This window comes from Zerene cesonia, chromosome 17 (genome assembly GCF_012273895.1).
Source record: "Zerene cesonia ecotype Mississippi chromosome 17, Zerene_cesonia_1.1, whole genome shotgun sequence".
Taxonomy (NCBI): Eukaryota; Metazoa; Arthropoda; class Insecta; order Lepidoptera; family Pieridae; genus Zerene; species Zerene cesonia.
In genome coordinates this window covers 10,026,182-10,049,505 of record NC_052118.1, presented here as the reverse complement: position 1 = coordinate 10,049,505, position 23,324 = coordinate 10,026,182, and the positions used below count along the sequence as shown (strand labels likewise).

The window sequence follows — 23,324 nt, the reverse complement described above, 5'->3', positions numbered from 1 at the left end:
TTACGCGTCCCACTTTCAGCTAAAAGGCGCATAGCCTCTTATTACAGCAAGCTGTAAAATGTAACTAGAATAGAAGCTAACCTGAGCTTACAGGAAGCTTACAAAGAGCTTAGCAGCCACTTGCGTCCGTAGTTAGCGCCTTTGTCGCGAGGGCGAGCAAAGTACAGTCGTGTCGTTTAACGAGCAGCCTCTGCTGTGTATAATTTTATCGCTAAGATATTATGCCTTTTTTATGACATAAATATTTATCTCATTTTCAAATAGCTGGAGCGTCTTCATTCGCATGCCTAAAAGATACGACATACGTAGCAAATATTTTATAATCATTGATACAGATATAAAAAAAATTGTAAGAAAACAGTTTTAAAGTACATTAAAATAGATTCAGAGTGTACTATTATTTAAAGTTGGTTCCTTTAACCATTCATGGAAAACCATTTCGTGGAATATTGACTAAGTCCTTCTCATTGAATTAACTTTGTTAAAGACTACTAATTTTATTGTATAAATTGAATAAAATTATTGGCATAACAATAAGTTTACATTATTAATCATTTACTAAAAATTGTAGATAGCAAAATACAATTTAAATTTGTATGGCCATGTTTAAGCAATAAAAGAAACAGACCATTTTAGCCAACGTAAACCATTAAATTTCGATAAATTATACAATGAATATTTATAAAGGCCTTTTATAGATAAGGGCCCAAACAAAGACGCTTTCAATAACGGTAACACAATAAAATTGCTAAGTGAATAATTCGAATTTCAACAAAAGTTATACACAAACTCGCCTTGGCCATTTTCAAACCGAGCTTGGATCCGAAACTTGCTCGAATGAAACAAATTTAATTACAGATTGGCGCGCGAATTCCTACTACCTGAAACTTGTTAATTAGATTTAAAGGCGGATTTTCTAAGTTTAAAAATGTCCGAAACAACTCCTTGGGCCATGAAAACTTCGCACCCCTTCAGTTCATGACTACGACTACTTTAAGACAGAAATCTTAAGAAACAACTTTAACTTTAACACGAACTAAAAATTAGCTCCTATTCAAAAAATAATACAGCAAGCTTTGACGTAATTGCTATTAAATTTTGTAGGCGCTCTTAATTGGATATTCGTGCGTAAACGTATTCAATAAAAACACGATTATAAAATACAAATTGATATTAAAGAAACGCAATTTCACGGCTATTTCGTTTTACGTTTACAAAAGACGTAAATACTTTTACCACGTGGACTGAATCACGTTTTTTACCACAAGGGAAAGTTAATCTTAGTCCAAAATTGTATCTGAATTTAGTAAAACATCAATAGTGTATTAATATGTGGCAGAGAATTTGTATGGAGTAATTTTTAAGATGCGTACAGATTAGAACAATGATCAAAATAACTATAGTATTACGCTTAACTTCTCTCGTTGCGTTTGGCGCGAACCTGGAAACGGGGTTCCCTCAAACTGTTGTAGTGGATTATTCCGAGCTGGCATCTGAAGCCGAAGTTAATAAAAACAATATTTTGGAGTTCTTGAATAAGACTCAAGTACAGCAACGATATAGACTAAAGTACGAAACTTTGCTGGATAAACTCACTGGTAAGATTCTTCCGGTCTACACGGAAAGTTAGATTAGTAATGATTGACAGTAATATTTGATTTTCTGATTGTTTTCCCTTAATCCTATTGATAGAATAATTACCCGTTTATTTAAATCTATTAATTGACTGAATTTACCAAAAAGAAAAAGAGTTCTCAATGCGACGGCTTTTTTTGTTTCTCGATAAATTTGCGGAGTCAACCAATTGGCCGATTTTGATGCTCCTCCATATGGTCTATATTCACAGGAAGAGACATAAAAATCAAAGTATTGATTATAAATTATTAATTATTTTCAGATAATCCCAGCGTATTTAATAATCGAAGAGGTACGTATAACGTTTCAAATTTTCATTGTGTTTTAATTTTTTCATTTGTTAACAAACATTAACAAAATCAAATATAGCCTGGTTAAAATAGACTTTTCGATTCTATCTCGTCTGCTTCCACACATGTCACCCTGATAAATCTATTTTTATAAATCTAAAATTCGTCAGGGTCTACCAGACGCATCGTCTCTGGCAAGAACACCTCCATAGCAGCTGTGCCGTGGCAGGCTTCCATAAGAGAAAAGACCTACCCTATTTGTGGTGGATCTGTAGTCACCGAATACTGGATACTTACCGCTGCGCACTGCTTGCTGAGGTAAGGATAGGCTTAAATGACAATTATTTGTATTGGTCAGAGAAGAGCAGATCTTTGTAGTGTCTTCTGCAGTTGAAATTCACAGCTGTCTCATTGATGGGCGTCGAAATTATTTAAGTTCTAAACAATAAACAATAATTACTCACTTAAAAGTGAGTCACAATGAAAAAATAACAACTATCAAAAATGTTTCGGTCAACCACCTAATTATTTCCAACAAGTCTCTTATATTCACAGCCAACAATGTATACTTCCTTTCATCATAACTTAACGAAGCAAACTTTAATATCGAACAAATCATTCACGAAAGATGAACGGTGTAACACTGAACACAAAAACATGCCTTTAAGCTTATAAACACTCCATTAAAATAAACATAAGTGCCGAAAGCGTAAATCCTTACCAACAAACAAGGATTTCCTACAAATATAGAAGTTCGACAATACCCCTCGGGATGTCAAGGGTATCGCCTATATTTTCGCATAAAGGAATAGAGTATTTGTCAGTATACAAAGCAGGCAGGAATCCCTGTAGTAAACTCGAGGAAATAAAATACACGTTGCTCGCACATTTTATAAGGCGTTTCGGTTTTCATAGATATTGGCGATGTTGATGGTCTCATATGAATTTCTGAAATATTCGACGATCGTGTAGAACTAGATTTTGTTTTTTGTCAGTGTTTTTCGCTGTGGCGTGATATTTCGTAGTTACGTTTCATGCCTAAAAGTATTCCTCGTTTTATTATATCGAACGCAAAAAGGAAGACAAATACAGATAATGTATTCTGAAATAATGAGTCAGATAATAATAAAGTGATATGCTAATCCTTTGCTAAAATTGAAACGAACTAAAGTGACACTACATTAAAGGATCAAAATGTATGCAGACAATAGTTAACGATGGTATAATGAACATGCATTTATCTTAATGATATAGCCAAATTTGATTTACATCCAGCATAGAACAGAGGACATGTAACACGAATTTATATCTAAAATAATGACATTTGATAAAGTCAAAAGTATCGATGTATTTATTGAAAACAAATTTAACTGTATGTATCTAAACATCATATCTCAATCATATATTAACAATTAAATCTTTCAAATCTAACATTATTTACAACGAATCTAGTCCATAAGTTATTATGAAAATTTTTCCCATAATCTTTTAAGTTCATCTGATGTTTTATAACGAATCAAGTAAACAAGCGTTCGCGAGTAATAAAAGGAATAAACAAATCAACCGAATAGAAGCTAGCGAACACAACAGCGACAAAATTCGTATCTACAACGCGCAGTAAATTGAGTAGAAAGTCCGAAGCTTTAGCGTCGCGCTTCCTGTGAATTGCAGCCTCCCACGATTTCAATTTATCCTTGGGCCCGATTGTATTTTTTCCGATGCAAAATAGCAATCACCTAGAACAGCGGTGCTCAAAGCTTGTATTGGGTATCGACATACGAAAATAATTTATTATTGATGATTAATAATAAATGGTACATCATAGAAGAACAGTGTTGTAATCTGGATTAACGTACCTAAACGTTGATTTTAATAAAAAAACAACAACAAATACGTTTAAAGTCTATTTAATACCCTATATGTATATAGATAAAAAAACGAAGAAGTAGTAGTAACATAACATTTTAGTTTTATAAATGTAAAATTATATAATTATTTCTGCAAGCAAAGCAAAGTGAAGTGTAAATGATAATAACAATCATTTTCTATAGGTATATACAGTAAGAAGCACGTCAATTGATGAAACACTAACGGAGTTATCAAATTATAAAACTAAAGGAAAAAATACAGTCAAACTGAGAACCTATTTTGTTTTAGTAAATGTCGGTTATAAATGGCAAAATCGTCAAATGCGAATAAAAATCGTGATCAGAGGCCATTATGTAAATGTATGTTATGCTAACTTAATAACGTGCCTAATTGTTCTAGATGTTTTGTAATATAGTGTTGACATGCAAACACTTTTTCCATTCATCCTGGAAACGTAAAAGCTTCTTGATGTAGAAAATTAGTGGCCGTTATTAAAAAGAAGTGTTTTAATTATTTATAACAAACACACTTCTACGCCTATACGACAATATCAAGTACAAAGGGCAGAATGCAATGTTTGCTCATATTTTTGTTCATTTTTCACAAATGTAAGCCAAATGCCATGCAAGCATCATTTACTCTCGGATGTGTCTCACCAGAACATTTGGCAAGCGCTGTCCTAACAAAACAAGATGTATACTTTTCTGTTGAATGTACGCAGCGGCTCTTTACGACGGCGCCCCGAAATTTATAGTCAGATACTTCGGAAACGACACGTTCCCAGTATTGGGCGATCCTGTCGACGATAGGACATATTTCTCGTATTACTGACATCTATTCGGCTCACTTCGCCGCCCTTCAAATTGATAGAGTTTTTATTTGCGCTGCCGTTTCATTTGGGTCCATTTATTGAATTTTGCCCGTAAATGCGTGTAATAATATTACGTCCATTTCTTTATCTTATTGACTTTTTATTTCGAGTACGCATTCGGGATGTAGACGCTCTTTTTATGTAAACTTCACAGCTTACATTAAGGCGTGATTTTTTTCGTCTTCGTTTATTTGCGTTAGATCCACAGTCATTGTATATGATTTCTATAAATATGTACAGAATATAGGAAATTAAAAGCGTTAGTTGAGAAAGCAAAAACTGGTCTTTGATAATCTCCATATGATAACCATATAAGTCATAATGTTCACGATATTTTGAGAAAATTCTCTGACGAATAATATTGAACAGCGTAAGGCATGTCGTGTCGAATGTCACTTTATGTTCACACTAGCTGTGACCCGCGGTTGAAACCGCGTAAGCGTGCTGCGTAACCGTATCCCGTAGGAATATCGGTATAAAAAGTGCCTATGTGTTATTTCAGTTGTCCAGCTATCTACGAAGCAGAATAGTATTATTATTCACCAATAGATGTCAGGAAAAAAAAACACGAATAAAACACGAATATGACATTTTCTAAAAAAAATTCCTAGCTATCGATTTATCGCCCCCGAAACCCCCTGTATACTAAATTTCATGAAAATCGTTGGAGCCGATTCCGAGATTCCAATTATATATATATATATATACAAGGATTGCTCGTTTAAAGGTATAAGATATGCATTCAATCGTTTGTAACATACCTATACTATATTCATTCCTATTCTCAGTGAATTCATTTTAACAATTGAGATACAAAGCATACAGATATCAACTGAAGTTGAATGATAGTGTAGGCAAGACTCCAAAAACTTCTACAAATTATATTATTGAAGTTAGAATAATAGTTGGATTTGTACTGGCATCCTAATATACTTTGAAAACTAAAAGGTGCCCCGTACTTATAAATAATTTTTTTCGAGTCGTCCTTTTTCGCGCGAACTACACCAACTTTGTATCGATTTGCTTACTTCCCCACTTTTAACTTGCTTAAGAATGGAATTTCCAAACTAACACTTAAAGTTTCAAACTCAAACAACTATTTATTCAATTAGACTTCTAGAAGCGCTTTTGAATCGTCATAACATCGTTTTACCATGTACCTTTTTTAGTTTTTAATGTAGACGAAATTTCAAATTTAATAAACCATATTATATAGGCTGTGTATTATGCAAGTCAGTTTCTGTTTAAGTCAATTTACTTCTGTTTATAATCAATTAAAGGATGACGTTAATAAACTGCAATAGAATGACTTGAATGGGCCTTGAATTTTATACTTATGTTCCAATCATAATAGACTAGCTGCGCCCCGTGGTTTCACCCGCGTAAGTCCGTATCCCGTAGGAATATCGGGATAAAAAGTTATCTATATGTTATTCCAGTTGTCCAGTTATCTACGTAACAAATTTCATTGCAATCGGTTCAGTAGTTTTTGCGTGAAAGAGCAACAAATAAACACACATCCTTACAAACTTTCGCATTTATAATATTAGTACGATAGAAGGATTTGCAGCGTTCTAAAGACTCAGACTGATTGATTGTATTACAGTGTTGGAATTACACAATTTTCTCTATGGAAATGTAAAATAAATTATGCATTTGTCAATTTTAATTTATCGTCCATTAATGTACAGAATTAAGAAGTAAATGAATAATGCGAGTTAGGAGTTATTGTCGATTTGTAACGAATCAATTTATTCCGTAGATTTGTTTCACAAAAACTCAACCTTCGATCGACGATTTCATTTATTATTAACGTCTAATTAAGGCTGAACCATTTTCGTTTATTAACCAATGGACAAATAAGTCGGTATTAATAATTCTTTGTGAAGAATATTCTAATCCAAGCTATTAGCCCTCTTTGTAGCACCTGAATTTGCAATATGAATTATTTTAGTCTTTAAGACTCGAAATAAATAAACGTTCTCCAGGTAGTCTACAGATTTAGATCTAGACTTAATTGCTAAAATTTGCGTCTTACAATTTTAATAAATGGAATAACATCATACCTCGGCATTTCCGAACATTAATATAAACACAACTAACGAAAGCTTTCGCTGCGTAATACGCATAATTATAAGAGATATACTAGAAAAACAAAAACTAAACAATTGTGAAACATTTATTTTAAATACAGAACAAAATTATGACGTCAACATACCACATTTTCCAATACTTTAACCTTCCCTTTACAAGATTTCCTTGCTACTCGACATGGGGTCTTCTAACCATCACGTCAAAATCAAATCTTTCAGAGCACAAGCCGCAGACCTGACAGTCCGCCTGGGATCCTCATGGAAATCCCACGGTGGGGAGATGTACGACGTCAAGCAGTCCCACGTGCACCCACGCTACGTCAGCAGCACTAAGATCAATGACGCGGGCCTGGTGAAGCTGTACACGCCTCTGAGGTTCTCGTCAAGGGTCCTCCCGATACGGATAGCTGTGAGGGAGAGCCGGTTGCCCGCTAATCAGGTCGCCATCGTATCGGGATGGGGGAAAATGCGAGTAAGTAGTACCACTGGTGACGTTGAAAGTTTTACGCATAGTATTATGTTATCTGTGGTTTTACTACAAGTGTAATTAACTTAAACTATTCTAAAATCTAAAACGAGCACTCTAATTAACTCGTGTTTAAATGATCTATGTGCAAATATCTATAAGATTTTTTTTTCCAATTTACTTGTTAGACATATGTATGTATTAATCGTGTCTTTCTAAGAATATGCAATTAGGGACACATTTTAGAAATGCTAAACAAAACTACTAATATGGTAGGTTTTATTATATAATATGCTTGTATGTTTTACAAAATCACAGTTTTCTAAATCACTATCGAATAATTCACTGTGACTAGCTGAATTCAAGACATTCAAATTATAGAGTCATTTAATAAATTGAAATAGCGAGGTATAGCACAGATTATTATATGTATATTCCATGAGGGAAACGATCTTCTCTTCTTAATAGAGTTTTCAAGTTACTCTTCAATTATTGTATCCTATGCTTGATAAAGAGCGATTGTCTATTAACTATCACTGATTTAATTAAACCTATTCGATCTTAATATACAAAATACTTTGTATGTTAGGAAGGAGGACCCGGTGCAACCTTCTTGCAGTCAGCAAGCATCAAAACGATGGCCATGAAGCTGTGCCGGCAGTCGGGGCTGGAGAAGAAGTCCATAGATCCTGCGAGTATGTTCTGCGCAGGCTCCTTCACACAACCCGCACCTGATGCTTGCCAGGTAAGGATGTGGAGAGATCGTCCAAGATTCTAGAACTCTTGTTATAGAAAATTTTAATCATTGTTTAATGTAGCTTATACATTTTATTTGTATTAAAATACGAGCAATTTTACATTATCAGTCTACTATAAGATCACGTATCATGAGCACAAAAAGTGCCCTATGCAATAAAAAATAAATAAATACTAATCGCTCTAGCCACCAAGCGGGTAAAAATGCGTATGTTTTGTTGTTTTGATAAATCAGTTCAGACCTTATCGTAATGTTCTTAATGGTGTGAATGATTTGAATCTGTTGACATTTTATATTTGTTTTTAACAAAATGTCACTTTAGGTAAAATATTCAGAAAGGAATATCATGTGCATGCTTTTTTTCTGAACTGTATTTGTGAATAACTGTTTTCAATTATTTATTAAAATTCTCAAATTCTTGAACAATTTAATAGCAATATAAATGCATCTAAACAAACATGTGTTTCAGGGGGACAGCGGCGGCCCCATAGTATCCGAGGGGACTCTCATCGGGGTGGTGTCCTGGGGCCTGGGGTGTGCCCGGGGCAATTTCCCGGGCGTCTACACGAGACTCGCCCACCCTGTCATATGGGACTGGGTGCATGGACACATTACTACTAAACCAGACACTAATGTCACATTTTAATTATTTAATTATACGTTTGGACTATAAATACATTTGATTAAACTATTTATAGTCTGTGCCCACATTTATCCCGCAAGGAACGCAAACAATATTAATTACTAACTTTTCATGTTCAAATTTAAATATAAGAGACTCTAGTAAGTATGTATATAATATTTAAGTGTAATTACATGTGTAAATAAAAAGACTGAATAATGTATTTCGTTTTATTTGTGCCTTTCACTTACAACAGATAAATAACAACTAAATTGTGCGTACATGTACTTACAACAATTTTACATTCATAGACAACACATAAGTCAACAGAAATATATAAAACTTAACAATAACTGTTATTACATAACCTATTACATAATTATCATGTTCGTTCTTGCACATAGAAACGTCGGATAATAAATAACATCAAATTATTCCGAGTAAAACAACGAGACAGCGCATCTATCTAGTAGGTAAATACACATAAATAAAAAATCAGCAAATACAACAATAACATTGGAAGTTGGATTGTTTAAATACAACACAACAACAGTTATTTAGGTACACGTATAAGCTCTATATAGATTATAACATACATAATAGATTATGACTATATACACGATCTTAACACATAATTATACCTACTTCTTAACATTTATATAAAGTAAATATAATTTTTCCTATCATACACAGTTGTTTTTGTATCAAACTCTTTAGTTTGATGACATTTTAATAAATACCCGTATTTATTTAGATCGTGAACACATACACCAGAAAAACAGTCAACAAATAATTATTTTTATAAAAACCTAAACTGCCTTTAAATCGTGAGCACCGGCTTTCTAATAAAAATCGGTTAACGGACACAAAAAATACAGTCAAATTGATAAATCCTCCATTTTTTAAAGTCGGTTGAAAAATGAATTGATATGTGACTTAGTTCCGTCGACAGAGATATGAACGTCGAAATTATGCGACATTTAATTAAAATACAATCGAAAATCGCGTCATGGCATTTATTCATCGCCACAACGCGTCGAGGTTATCAGCCACGACACGAATTTCGCCTGTGATATTTCTGTGATTGGCACACGCATCATTCTTTTCATGAGAGTCACAACATGAATGAATGAATGAATAATACGTGTAGAGAAACGCGCATGATTTACTGTAACCAGAGCGCAATTTCAGCTGTTTTTTCGCCCAATAAGCGTCATCGGTCTTCGAGCGTAATGATAAATACGCTCTTATCTTGAAGGCCCCAATATCGTTATTATTCGAGATCGCAGCGGAATTATCTGTTAGTAGCGATTACAACAAAAAACTAATTTTCCTCTTTTAATCAAATTGTCCTGATACAAATCTATAAATCGAAAGATTAACTCATAACATATGTTTTTCATTGTAACATGTTTTCTTGAAGCTTTATTCATATAATAAGCGATTAAGCATTTTATGTGACAATAATACTGTACCTATACCACATTCCCAATACGCTATAAACAAATTGGATAATAAACCACACTTATATATGCAATGTTTAGGAAAAGCATGATCTAAACATTAATAAAATTATATAAACTACAACAAACATTCATGAAACTATAACCCATAACAGTCGATCTCCTAACAGATAAATAACACTAATTGCCTTATATGCCTATATTTCATTAATTTCACTATATTACAATCACTTGATCACATTCCATCACATAAGCACTGGCCTAGAATCAACATTTAAACCAGTCCCAATAACTGACACAGTGTCACAAGATTCTAAACAGTATAATAATCATCCAAAGGCCGGCAATGCTCGCACGGCCTTGCGAGGCCTATGTTTTCTTTGCTTGGACACTCTTTCGTAGTAAGTGCAATGGATCCTTCCTGTATCTAGCGAATAGTTCTCGCTTGAAGGCCTCGAAGTGCTTTCTGTTTTTCTCGTTCTGTTTTTCCCGCCACAGAGGGCGGTTGCGTCGCAACTGCAAGCCCCAGTGGATCGTGAATATGGGGGACAGGACTTTAAATTGGTATCCGATTAAAAACATTTCGTATACCTGTAAAAAATTATGTATCTGTAAGTTTGTCATTGAATAAGTAAAATTATGATAAACGACATGCAAATGGGCAGGTCATAAAAAACATAACTTTAATATGTTTCGACGATTCTATTAAAAAAAAATTCAAAAGCTGAATTGGCAATTTAATGTTTATTATATTTTTAGCCCTTCACTTTGTATAGTATCAATTAGAACTTTAATCTATATAGGTACAACATTTATATTAATAATAGTTTTAAGAAATATACGTTATGTAGTTAAAACATGATATCCTACGATTTATGACATTATAATATTAACCGTATAATACATGTTTTCAAATTATATTCAAATACAATATTCGTTTTTGCTTTTTGTTTGAGATTTATAATTTATAATTCTTAATTTAATTAATAATTCATAATTCAATTAAATACCTTATGTCATAGAACTACCAATTCGTAGTCAAAATTTGATCAAAGGATGTACAATAAAGAAAACACATTTAGAAAAAATAACAAATTTATTTACAAAAAAACAAAATAAATAAAACACGCACAAAAAAAGAGCCCGGCAAACATGTGCCCTCTATTTTTATCACAGACATTCCGATGTGAAATCAGCTCCGTTACAAAATGTAATACACATTTACATAGCAAAAATCCCATATATCGATTTCATCGAAATCTTTCCAGAAGTTTCTAGAAAATGTTTCTTCATATCATTCTTAAATTACAAAAACAGCACTGAAAATGGAATGGATAAACCTTATAGTAATATTATAAAAAGATTCTATATTATTATATTTGCTAAAGTGACTATAATATAAAAAGATTCTATATTATATTCACTTTAGCCAATAGTAACTTTTAAACATAAAACATCCCATTAAATAAACAATTCTCCAATGTAATAAATCAAAAAATTCATTGATGAAAACGGACTGCTAAAATTTATTACCCAGTCGCGTAAAAACTCAATGGGCTAACAAGCAGTATGCAGATAGGGCCTAGTTCAAAATCAAATGTGTTAAACTCCAGTAGTCTGCGTCACCCAATCTCTTAGAGCGGCGATGTTTGTAAAAACAGTAGGAGAAAGGGGTAAAGCACAGCCTCTAGCAAAGGATACCACTCCAAAAGCGGTGCCTTGGAACACCGCAGGTCCACCTGAATCGCCCTGCAAAATAAACAAGTATTAACCAAATGATAGAGGTCAGTTTAAGGTCATCTCTTAATTTCAAACAACGATGAAAACAACAGTTAGCAATGCACTGAATATTGAAACAATATTATTCGCTGTACAAATTGACTAGACTTCCATCGCAGTGTGCCCAGTCTCGGGCAGAGCGAATCTGACACCTTTCCTAAGTTGAAGTCATTTTTTAGAATATGAACTTAATAATTTTCCTTGGATGAAATATTCCTATCATTTGAGTGCGAGTTTCTTTACTTTAATTTCTATAGAATGGTAAAATATATCAAAAAAGAAATTTACTTAAATTCTGTACATAATAAATCATTTATCCCTAGAAAATGCAATTAGGTCGCGATAAAAATACCACTCCAATACAAACGACTTCCATCGCGCTAAAAATACGCTTTTCATTCTGTCTGTTTTTACCAACCATTCAAAACTGGCTAAATTAAATAGCCACATTATCTGTTTCTCTTGCTTTTTCACTTTAATTTCCAAAGACTTGATTACTAAATGTTCCAAATTTCAGATCAGTAATTTTATACTAGTAGAATATTACATTAATACTACATGTATATTAAATTACATATTACATATAATTTATCAGAAAAAAACATTTTTCCTGTTTAAATTGATATATCAATCAACACTCATATTATAAACTTTTGTATTTTTGTATGTTTGCAACGTTTTCACGCCAACACTGCTAGACCGATTTAAAAAATTATTTCACCAATGAAATGCTGCAACTTCACTAAGTGACATAACCTATATTTACCTCGGGTGAAGCTAGTCGTTTATAAAATAAATTAATGATTTTTGAACTCTTCTCATTAATTATATTTAGTTATAATTTACCATTACTTCACATGAAATGGAATCATTTGCACATTTAGCCTTCACAAACCTGACAAGATGATACGCCGCCAATCAAGAAGTGTCCACCACAAAACATATTGTTCGTGAGAGCGTCTCCATAGGACAGCCGGCACAACCAGTGCGGGACCACGGGGACATTGGCCTCCATCATGATGCGGGGTATCCGTTGGCCGCGGGGCTGGAAGAGATTATTCTTGTAGCTTTGACCGAAAGAAGTTTGTTTAAGTTTTCTAATTAAGAGTTCTGCTGATCGCTTAATTGTGAGGACTTATAATTTAATACTTTAGCGAACATTTGAGCGGCTTTATTCAAATTCAAACGGTCGATGTATCAAATAATGCCAATTCTTAATTATTAAGCGAAGGGAATTTTTTTTCTAATATTTCTTAGGACATATTGATGTATATTTCTTTAATCATATCTTATAGAGCTCATAGTATAAAGTACGTATATAATATATATACGCCCATAGTATAAAGTAGCTTAATATACATCCTGGGCTTCTTCATTGGCGGGGCAGGGCTATGAGACCCAAAATCATTTGTAATTATTATTTTTTTCTGTATATTAATATAAAGTTGACGAGTTGTACTATCATAGGCTGTATATAATGATCTGCATTATATAATATATAATATAATGTACCACAAGATCCATCTCTATAGAGCCTTCTTTATGAAATGAGCATATGTTGGTGGAATATGCTAATATATTATTACCAATATTTTTATTATCAGTATATCATTATTTATAAATAAAGTATTGGACAATACTCCAATAACCCTATGATATAACTGTTCTAAAATGGAAAAAAATATCTATTTTGTAATTCGTATAATTGATATCTATTTTATTAAATTCATTGCAGAATACTCTATAAAACTGGTTTTATTTGACTGCTACATTTTAAGATTTCAAATATAGTTCCAATTTGTTCGACATTTAATAGAAGATATTATATAACTGGGATTGAATTTCATGCTTTAAAATCAAATATATATCGAGTTGAGTGAAAATATTTTATACTTACTCTAGCTCAAAATTGTACTGTAGTTCGATAAACTTTCGCAAGTACTTTTAAATCGTGCTGACCCAGTTAATGAAAATGTCTATCTATTTTGATGCTAGCTTTTTCTGGGCCAATCCAGACTGGATTGTATGTTTAGCAACCCTTAACTAATTGAGCTAGTTATAAAATCAGACCTAGTTCGAATGCCTAATTAGTAATTTTAATTAAATTTAGAAAGTGAATTTTGTTGTTTTTCATAATAAGTAATTATTAGCAATAAACTGCCGGATAAACCTTTTTTAAAATTGCCTTTAATTGTTCTACTGAAACTGATTATACTTTAATAAAGTGAAAACTTATTTTTATAAATATAAACATAAGTCACGAGTAGGTACGATCGATTTTATCTCATATAACGATATGTAGATAGAAAAAGCGTATGAAATAGCCTTTTTAACAATAAACATACATTATGTTATCATGATATTTTTGAAATAATGTTGTGCCTGTATATGACCTTTAACCTTTTTGTCGAAATGGTTTTCAATTTCTGGTTACGTTCAGTAGAACTTAATTGGTAGTAAAAATTCTGAATAATGTATGCAAACATACGTCATAAACTGTTAAATAGTCCCAATTCATCAAGTGTTGAAACTGGGTCTGCATTATTACTGTGTTTGATTGTATGTAATGTAACATCATTTTCATGATTAGACTTTCTTTTTATGGGATTTTCTTACGACAGAGCAAGCATAAAAGCGGGTAGTACATATGTTGTTATGTGGCCATAGACAATAAACACTTCTTGCACTAGAGATATAATCTAGAACTCTAAAATACAGTTCCATTATCATTTTACTAATACTTTTACGACCTTTTGAGAATGTATACGGTCTCCCTTGGATCCCAAAATCTCTTAAACGAAATACTTACAGCTGTCAACCCCCACCCGGTAACAGTAAGCCGCACGAGCGGCACCGCCTGGCCCGCCTGAGGTAATCGGATAGCTTGTATCGCATTGCTGAATGTCAGCGGCTGGGACAGTCGCAGCGCTGCGATGTCGTGGTCGAATTGCGGAGTACCGTACTGAGGGTGGACGGTTATGTTGGCGACCGGCACGATCCTACCGCCGGAGTCGCGGCGCGTGCTGCCTACACGCAAGCGCACGCGGGAGGGCTGGATGCTTGGGAAGAAATCAAGACAGTTATAACGGCCATCAGAACTAACTCCGAACAAATGAAAAACAAATCATTCTCTCACGTAAAGACTCAGAACTAACCTCAAGCCAATCTCGAGATAAATAATGTACTATGATAATGATGAATATTCGCTCCCTGCTACAGTGTTAGTGTAAAACTAAACAACGATCAGATTGTTAAAATTTTTTATCTCGTCCCGTTAGTCTTCCTACAGTTACAACCCAGGGTAACTGAAAGAAAGGAGAAATAACAAACGTTCATCGGCGATGATGGTCGCTTCCCACCAGGAGACACACCACACTAAGAACATTAAAAAATACATATTCCAATCTAATTTTTACTTTCATAGCATTGAAATTTCTCATATTCCAATCTGTTACAAACGTCTAAACGAAGTAAGTAAGGTTAAACTAATTCTCAGAGAATCGTAGCATGCGTCACCTTCACATGAAGATTTTAAAAGCATGAAACTTCTTCGAAATAACCTAGTTTATATCACGAGCGAACTTAAAGTACGCTCCGACGTGAGCGCAATAAATATAATTTCATATTATCCTAATAGCAACAATGCTTTTACACTTTGCACGCTCATAAAAGTGCAATTTTATGAAAAAATAACTAGAGGCGCGGCGCTAACTCTTTTTAGTTTAACGTCCTTTGTTTCGTATCTGGGTTAATGTGTCAAAGACGTCGCCAACTTCTTATAAATAAATTTTAAACGCTATGAAAAAATTATGTTTACACAATGCGCGGGTTTCACTGAATTGTATTCGATAATGCGTCGGCAATAATGAGCCGGGTTGAGCGGGAAACGGTAAGAGTCACGATTGAAAAGGTTCACGGTACTGGAAGTGCTTTCTTTGTTTCGATTTTGTTTTTATAATAGAATATTTCTATGTTAATACGTAGCTAGATGTGAAAATAAGAAATAAATGGCCCTTTTAAAATTAGGTATAAATTTGTTAAAGTTATGTTAAAAGGATTCAATAGGTATATTGGTATTTTATCGTATAGTATTAAAGTCTGTTCATTAATCAGAAAATAATATGTTTTACGTCTATGTAACGTAATACATATTTTTTTAATATCTTTCTAAGCTAAATAATAAATTAAGCTTTTTTTAAATTCTGTTTTTTTTTCTCAAAATTATATAAATAAATATTTATGCAATAGACTATAAGGAAAACGAGCGCTGGGTACACATCATTAAAGAGGGAAATTCAAAACGGTAATCTGATATCTCCCTAGTAGCGAGTTACATTAAAATCTCATCAAAAACTCTTAAAAATAACGCGAGAGTTCAAATTAACTATTACGTTATTCTAGAGTTGCGCCCGTGCCAAGCGCTGTAAACAGACAATTAAACTAAAGATAAAAATTCATAGCGATGCCTCAGTATAAATGAATATTTAACAACAATAACTATAGCTATAATACATCAACAGGGTCATAAAATGCTCCTACAAAGAGTTACACTATATATAAGTATATATAATGTAAATCTATGTAAATACTAGCTGATCGATCAAATCCCGTTCTGCCTTACTCTTATTATGTCTTATTGTGATATGAGAATTTTACATCCTACTAATGTTATAAATGCGAAAGTTTGTAAGGATGTGTATGTGTTTATTTCTCTTTCATACAAAAACTACTGAACCGACTGCAAAAAAATTTGGTACAGCTGGACAACTGTAATAATATATTGGCAACTTTTTGTCCCGATATTCCTACGGATATATTCCTACGGATAAGGATACGGACTTACCCGGGTGAAACCGCGGGGGGCAGCTAGTATGTATATATTATAGATTATGAATCTATGAATTATGACGTTGTAAGGTAATCTCTGGAACTACTGAACCGATTTTGAAAATTTCAGCGTTTTGTTACATGATCCCGAGTGCTAAAGACAATATAATATGTACTGACTGACCGTTAGTGATATTATAACATGAGAGAGTTTATTTGCTTGTTTAAACCAGCTAATGACTTCTAGCTCGAACTAAGCATTTATTTTATACATATATATAAATACTATCATTTATAAGAAAGGATGTAGAATCTTATGAGTCGTATAACATCATGCCACAACCACGTGGAGCGCAGACGAAGAAGGATAATTTATGCAACATAGATTAAATCAAATATTTATTTTATATCGATAGCAGATTAATTTTTTCGCGACTTGTTGTTTATAAGATATTAAATCGTCCTAGTGATCCTGTTTTACTCTTAAGTTACGGACCCCAAAAATTACACATTTGAAGATGTTTCATGAATCTCGACTTCTTCGGGTCCAGTAGTGGCGATAAAATCATAAAGTTAAGAAACGAAAGGACTTGATATGAAGTAAAATAATATAACACTTCCAGTATGTGAAAAAAGTTATTGAATTTATAACTACTAATAATATTGATTTTGGTAATAAATCAAGTGTAAAATTACGGATTTTTATGAAATATTCTGGTAGCGTTAATATACCCTTATAAAATATAGGAAAATGATACTCTTAGATACACGAATACATAATACGTACAGTTACTACGTATAATGTATATCTTGGAGTTTATTTAGCTATCTGTAACACAATATTTTAAACTCACACACAGATAATTAAAACACACACACACACAAACTCATACTACACATATAGAAAAGTTGTTTACTCACTTTTGAACGCAATGTGCGGCAGTTAACACGTAGTTGGGGCTTATGATAAAACCACCGCAAAACGAATTCCCATTCAATATCATCGACACCTGAAAACATTTTAATTCTACACACGCACATACAAAATGAACTCTAAATCGCGCTAGAGAAGTTTTTTATAGAGTAGATAATTTTGAGAATTAAGCAGATTTTGTTTTTATTAGGCAGAATATACTACAGAATATATAAGTACTAGATTAAATCTATAGTTTACGGGCCGAGGCGTCACTCGCATGATACCCGGGTGGATAGTGGCCATGTCCTAATCCAGATTATAATCTATCTCTGCGTCAAATTTAATATATCCTAATATTCCTACTAATATTATAAATGCGAAAGTGTGTTTGTTGCTCTTTCACGCAAAAGTACTGAACCGATTGTAATGAAATTTGGTACGTAGATAGCTGGACAACTGAAATAACATGTAGGCAACTTTTTCGTTTATAATATTAGTAGGAAGTAGGATTGTTAGATATTTGGCATCATCATTAGCATCTAAACTACGATAATGTTGCAAATATACTATATAATAAATGAGTTTGTATTTTAATTTCCTATTTCCACTCTTGCGTGACAACAATGATATAGAACACGAATAAACCACAAACCTATAAACTTAAATGTTTCCTAACACTTACCTGATATGGGTGTCTAACAATAGAGCTGGCTCGTCCTCCGATAATCTGACCATTGAGTTCTGGACACACAGCTTCTAGCTCCAGGTGCTGGGATAAGTCAAGTTCTGGAACCTGTTCATCATTACAGCACTCGCCCTCCGTGGCTTCTTGCAGATCTACGAATGGTTCTTATGTTTAATTATTTTAAATTGATATTGCAATCTAACATTTTCTACAAAAGCGAAAGCGTTTATGTAAAAAAATGTATACAAATAAGCAATTGCATAAAATTTTATTTTTTTAACAGAACTAAGTAGAAAATAGTAGGAAAGTTTCCATATTATCGGTCTTCGGGTTTGTCTTTTGTTTATTTAATGTTTGTTTTAGAATTTATCTCAAAGAAAATTTCCTTTTGTACTCATATTTGTATTTTAAAATACTACCCTATTAATGGTAGTTTATTGTTATTATTATTTTGAACACCCACCCCTATAAATACACTCTACTATGCCTAATACATCATTATAGCTAAGAGAAAGCTGTCCGCACTCATGTCAAAAGACACGTTAAAATCAATACTCACCGACTCCACTCGCCAGGTACAAAATAGTCAAAACTGTCAACCGCATGATAGATCGGCCACGAACAATTATCACTTGAGCACTGCACCACTTCTCTAGGTCTCAGGCCAGACCACAGTTGCACAACTGTGCAATTGGCGACACTTTAACCGCGGCCGCGACCTTTTGTTAGCAATCCAGCGAAAAATGTCACTAAACTTCCACCTTAGCTAAGATTTATAACGCGTCCTCAAACGCGTCCGTGAATTTGTTTGATTATGGAAAGGGAAGTTACTCAAACTGAATCAAGGAACGTAGAATTACACCCTACTATACAGTAAGACATAAATGAATATATATAATAACAAAGTCCCCATGTTAACCTGAAAACCGGATATGTTGGAATTATTGAAACAAAATAATATATAGGCCACTCCACATTGCATAAAATGAAAAGGAATGTTTTTTCGTAATTCTACGTTTTTTATTAATCCATTGCTCTTATCTGTCAAAGTATGAAGCTTTATTATATATAGTCTTCTTCGATTGTTCATTGATAACCAATACAAAAATTATATTCGTACTGGTAGATCCTGAGATTAGCGCGTTTCAACAAACAAGCTCTTCATCTTCATAATATCTATATATATAAAATGAATTGCTGTTCGTTAGTCATTATCATATCAGATTCATCTTATTGTCTCGTCTTGAAAAGTTCGTGGCGGTCTAGGGATGGTTTAAAAGGTAAGAACGATAAGAAAGATATGTCAAAACAATATTCTATGGCGTTGCGAAGTTCTCTGTAACAGCTAGGAAGTAAATAACACAATAAGTGTTATGATGACAAACGCACAAAACCTAACTTCACTTTACAAAAGGGATACAATTCAGACATCACAGCATCACGTAGTCTATACGATTGAGTTATAGTATGTTTTAGGTGACACTTTAACTTTCAGTGGATACTTTTACGTTAGGTACCACTAACACATAATCATGCCAAAATGGTCGTATTGATTTAAATAGAAAAATAATATTTACATTATCTGTAGAACCAATGAAACGCGTGAGATAGATTGGCGATGTAAATAATGTTGTAAGGCAGCACATTTGAAAACCTGGGAGTTACCATGACGCCTTAAATTCCAGTGTGGAAAAATTAAAGTGCTGTTTAGTTCGTTTCGCGACATCACTTGCCCACACTGGAATTAGTACTCCTTTAAGACGTCATTAAATTGCTTCAACATGCTTTTCAAATTGTTCTTTATAAGCAAAAAAGTTTATTAAAACATTTATGAATAGAACGAACCATGTTATTGCTCTAGCGATGAAGTAACGCTAACAATGTGATCTAAAACGAACTCGTGCTCAAACTTATACAATACTGTTTAAAAATAGCAACGCAATAGTTTGAGCGATTCAATGTAAAATAACACCAACAATAAATTGACTTTCCAATACAAAAGGTTAAAAGTCAAATGCCGGATATAGATAGATACTAGTAATAGTAGTAAATTCTCAAGTACTATACCTACATGAATTATATGCAAAAGCACTTCTAATGGAGCATAAATGTTTATTTGAGTTTGAGATTGAGTTTACATCATCAACTAAACATGCAGAGTATGTTCTATTTTGTTTTCTCGCCAATAATTTATATCAGCTGTTCACTAAACAATACGTATTATGTCGTCATTGTGTGTTGTTTGTCAAGTGATGACGTAATCACACCTGATATAAATAGATGTGGTACGGAGTCTGGGCGGGCGGCGGGTGTATCGTAAAAATATAAACGACCCGATTACACTAATATGTGGGTATTTCTATTAATTTTTTCGCAGAGGCGTGTTTCCATTGGTATTTTTGTTCAATGGCTGAAATTTTCCGATCTACATTAAAATGCTTTTTGATCATGGATCACGAGAAATTGTAATATAATTATTCTTGACGATTGAATTTAGTTTTACATAAGTATGTGTTGATTCCAAAATAGGTTTTCCGAACCGGATTTTTTAAAATTGTCGGTAAGAAATAGTTATGTTTGAAATATTAAAGAAATGCAATTATATCAACATGATACCAATAGTACATTCAATCGTACCTTATAACAAAATATTCAATACATTGCACAATGTAAAATAACAAAGTAGCAAAGCTTAAATCAACTATTGTAATTCAGTTCGTTAAAAATTATATTCGATGTCACGTCGCAAAATATAACATAGGCTAGATTTAACCGCAGTGGATCATTTCATTCTCATGGGAATTAGCTTTCAAATCTAGTATGACGCCTATACGTCTACAAACTGCGGACCTGCTTATTTTTATAAAATACATAAGTTAAAATACATAGGTGGATGTTTCCTGCTCAATTACGCAACGCCTAAATTGATCTGATGAAATTTAATGCTAAATGTAATGTAAAAAAAAAAGTGAAGTCCCAAGTCCCCTAGTGGGGTATGGGGCAGATGATGTACATCTGTTTGACTGATCGATTTTCTTTACGGACAAGTAGGCGATCAACCTTCTGTGTTCTGCCAGACCGAGACATCCAGAATCCTGCCAGACCGAGACCAGTGCGTCCCCACCGGGAATTGAACCCAGGACCCCTCGGTTCTACGCTCACGCGTTAACCACTGTACCAAGGAGGCAGTCTGTGAATGTTAAAATCAAACACGAAACGGCTTTTCGAGTTATTTAAAACGCAACGTAAATTCAAATTTACAGTATAGTTTCGGAGCGCTGTTTGTTCCCATTCGTATGTTTTATTTAACAGATTTCGGTGACATGAAAAATTCAGGCTGAAATGAAAATTTACGTGTGAAAAAGCCAATCCGTCTGCGCTCGCAGGTGGTATTCAATTGTTGAAAATTGATTGTTCGCATATCGATTATTAATGCTGATGATTCATCGGCCTTCACCTGGCGCTGCCGCCGGACCGTGACGTTGAGGCGTGCGCTACTGGTGGCAAGCGGTAACATACGCGCATAGCGTTGCTACAAGCGGATAATGATATAGCTTTATTATTTTTATTTACACTTCTATACTCTTTAAACTCGATTTTTAACCACTTTAAAAGTTAATTTTAATTCAGACTTCGCAGACTTATCGAGAATAGGTTGAATTAAAATAATTTTTTTTTTTTTTTATGTCATAACGGGCAGCTGAGCTGGTGGTTCGCCTGATGGTAAGCGATCACCACCGTCCATAAACATTCGCAAAGGTACCTCTGTGAATGCGCTGCCCGCTTTTATGGGGTAAGGGAAAAGGGAAGGATTAACGACTGGAAAGAAGGAATGGACTAGGACAGGTGAGGAAAAGGAAACGGGCCTCCGGCTCCCCCACTCACCGTACGAAACACAGTGGCATGCCACTATTTCACGCCGGTTTTCTGTGGGGGTGTGGTACTTCCCCGGTGTGAGCTGGCCCAATTCGTGCCGAAGCGTGCTCGACTCCCACAATAAAATTTCATGAGTTTATCTTGTCCTGATACGATCGTTAGCATAATAAAAAAATCCTTCAAAATCGGTTCGCTTAGTCGCAAGTTCTGAGGTAACAAAAAATACAGCAGAATTGATAAGATCCTCGTTTTTTGAAGTCGGTTAATAAAGAGCATTAAAGTGATATATCTCCGCTACCGCTTATTATCGGGCGAGCTATTGACCAAAGTTTAGTTCGCAGTGTCAACTGCAAATTAATCTTATTTGTTCCAATGACATTGTAGCGTAATTGCGAATTTCTCGTTAATAACGCTATCATTATTTCGAATTAAAATTTAAGTGGTTTAACACATAGCTATGAAATTTTATACTTTATTATTTGGATTTACTTCAAGTTATGCGCCGGTTTGTACACTGGTTAGATATTTAGAGGGTTTGATTCCTGTAGTGAGAAAAATATTATCTGACTACTACTGCTTTTTTAGCATCGATATGCTATAGCGATCTATATATAAATTATATTTATATAATTAATGAAATAATTATTTTTCCAAAAAAATCCGGCTTCAAATAGTCAGAACTAAACCATATTTTAATTGTTATGGTCCCGTTAGCAGCTTTCAAATAAAATAAGAATCATCAAAATCAAGCTATTTTTTATAACAAATATAAAAACGTAAGTCGATTTGGGAACCCCCTTTTTTGAAGTTGTTTAATTAATGCGTGTTATCAAGCTACATGCTTAATACTTGGTAAATAAATATTTTTTTATTATTAACTCAATTACGCTCAATTCAGGTCAAATTTTGTAGAATGACAGTTTGAAACAATTTTTTCCTTCAGAGACGCGGTTGTGAGTAATTACCCAAATAATTAGGTACCTATAGACAATTATTCAACAAGCACGCAAGAAAATGCAATACGTTTTACAGTGAGCCCTAACTGTGGTTATAGACCGCACTGTTGCACCTAAGGAATGGCTAAACACCTTATGCAAATTCCATTATATAACAGCTCGCAATGTTTTACAATGCACCAAGTACAATACGAAAGGATAGAATATAATATATATAAT

The 23,324-nt window shown here is 33.6% G+C and overlaps 2 protein-coding genes across 2 annotated transcripts in view; one reads left to right on the top strand and one right to left on the bottom strand.

Annotated features, from left to right (window-relative positions):
* Window positions 1-1,384: 1,384 nt before the first annotated feature.
* On the top strand, window positions 1,385-8,740 carry LOC119833399 (trypsin-4-like). Its single transcript, XM_038357388.1, has 5 exons — window positions 1,385-1,625; window positions 2,096-2,243; window positions 6,978-7,230; window positions 7,814-7,969; window positions 8,451-8,740. The coding sequence occupies exons 1-5, from the start codon at window positions 1,385-1,387 to the stop codon at window positions 8,625-8,627; spliced, it is 975 nt and encodes a 324-aa protein (XP_038213316.1). The 3' UTR covers window positions 8,628-8,740.
* Window positions 8,741-8,796: 56 nt separating this feature from the next.
* LOC119833639 (beta-1,4-glucuronyltransferase 1-like) overlaps window positions 8,797-23,324 on the bottom strand; it is a 27,399-nt gene continuing 12,871 nt past the window's right edge. The window contains exon 5 of the mRNA XM_038357736.1: window positions 8,797-10,657. Coding sequence (XP_038213664.1) covers window positions 10,436-10,657 — 222 coding nt within the window. The 3' untranslated portion in view covers window positions 8,797-10,435. The remainder of the gene's footprint in view (window positions 10,658-23,324) is intronic.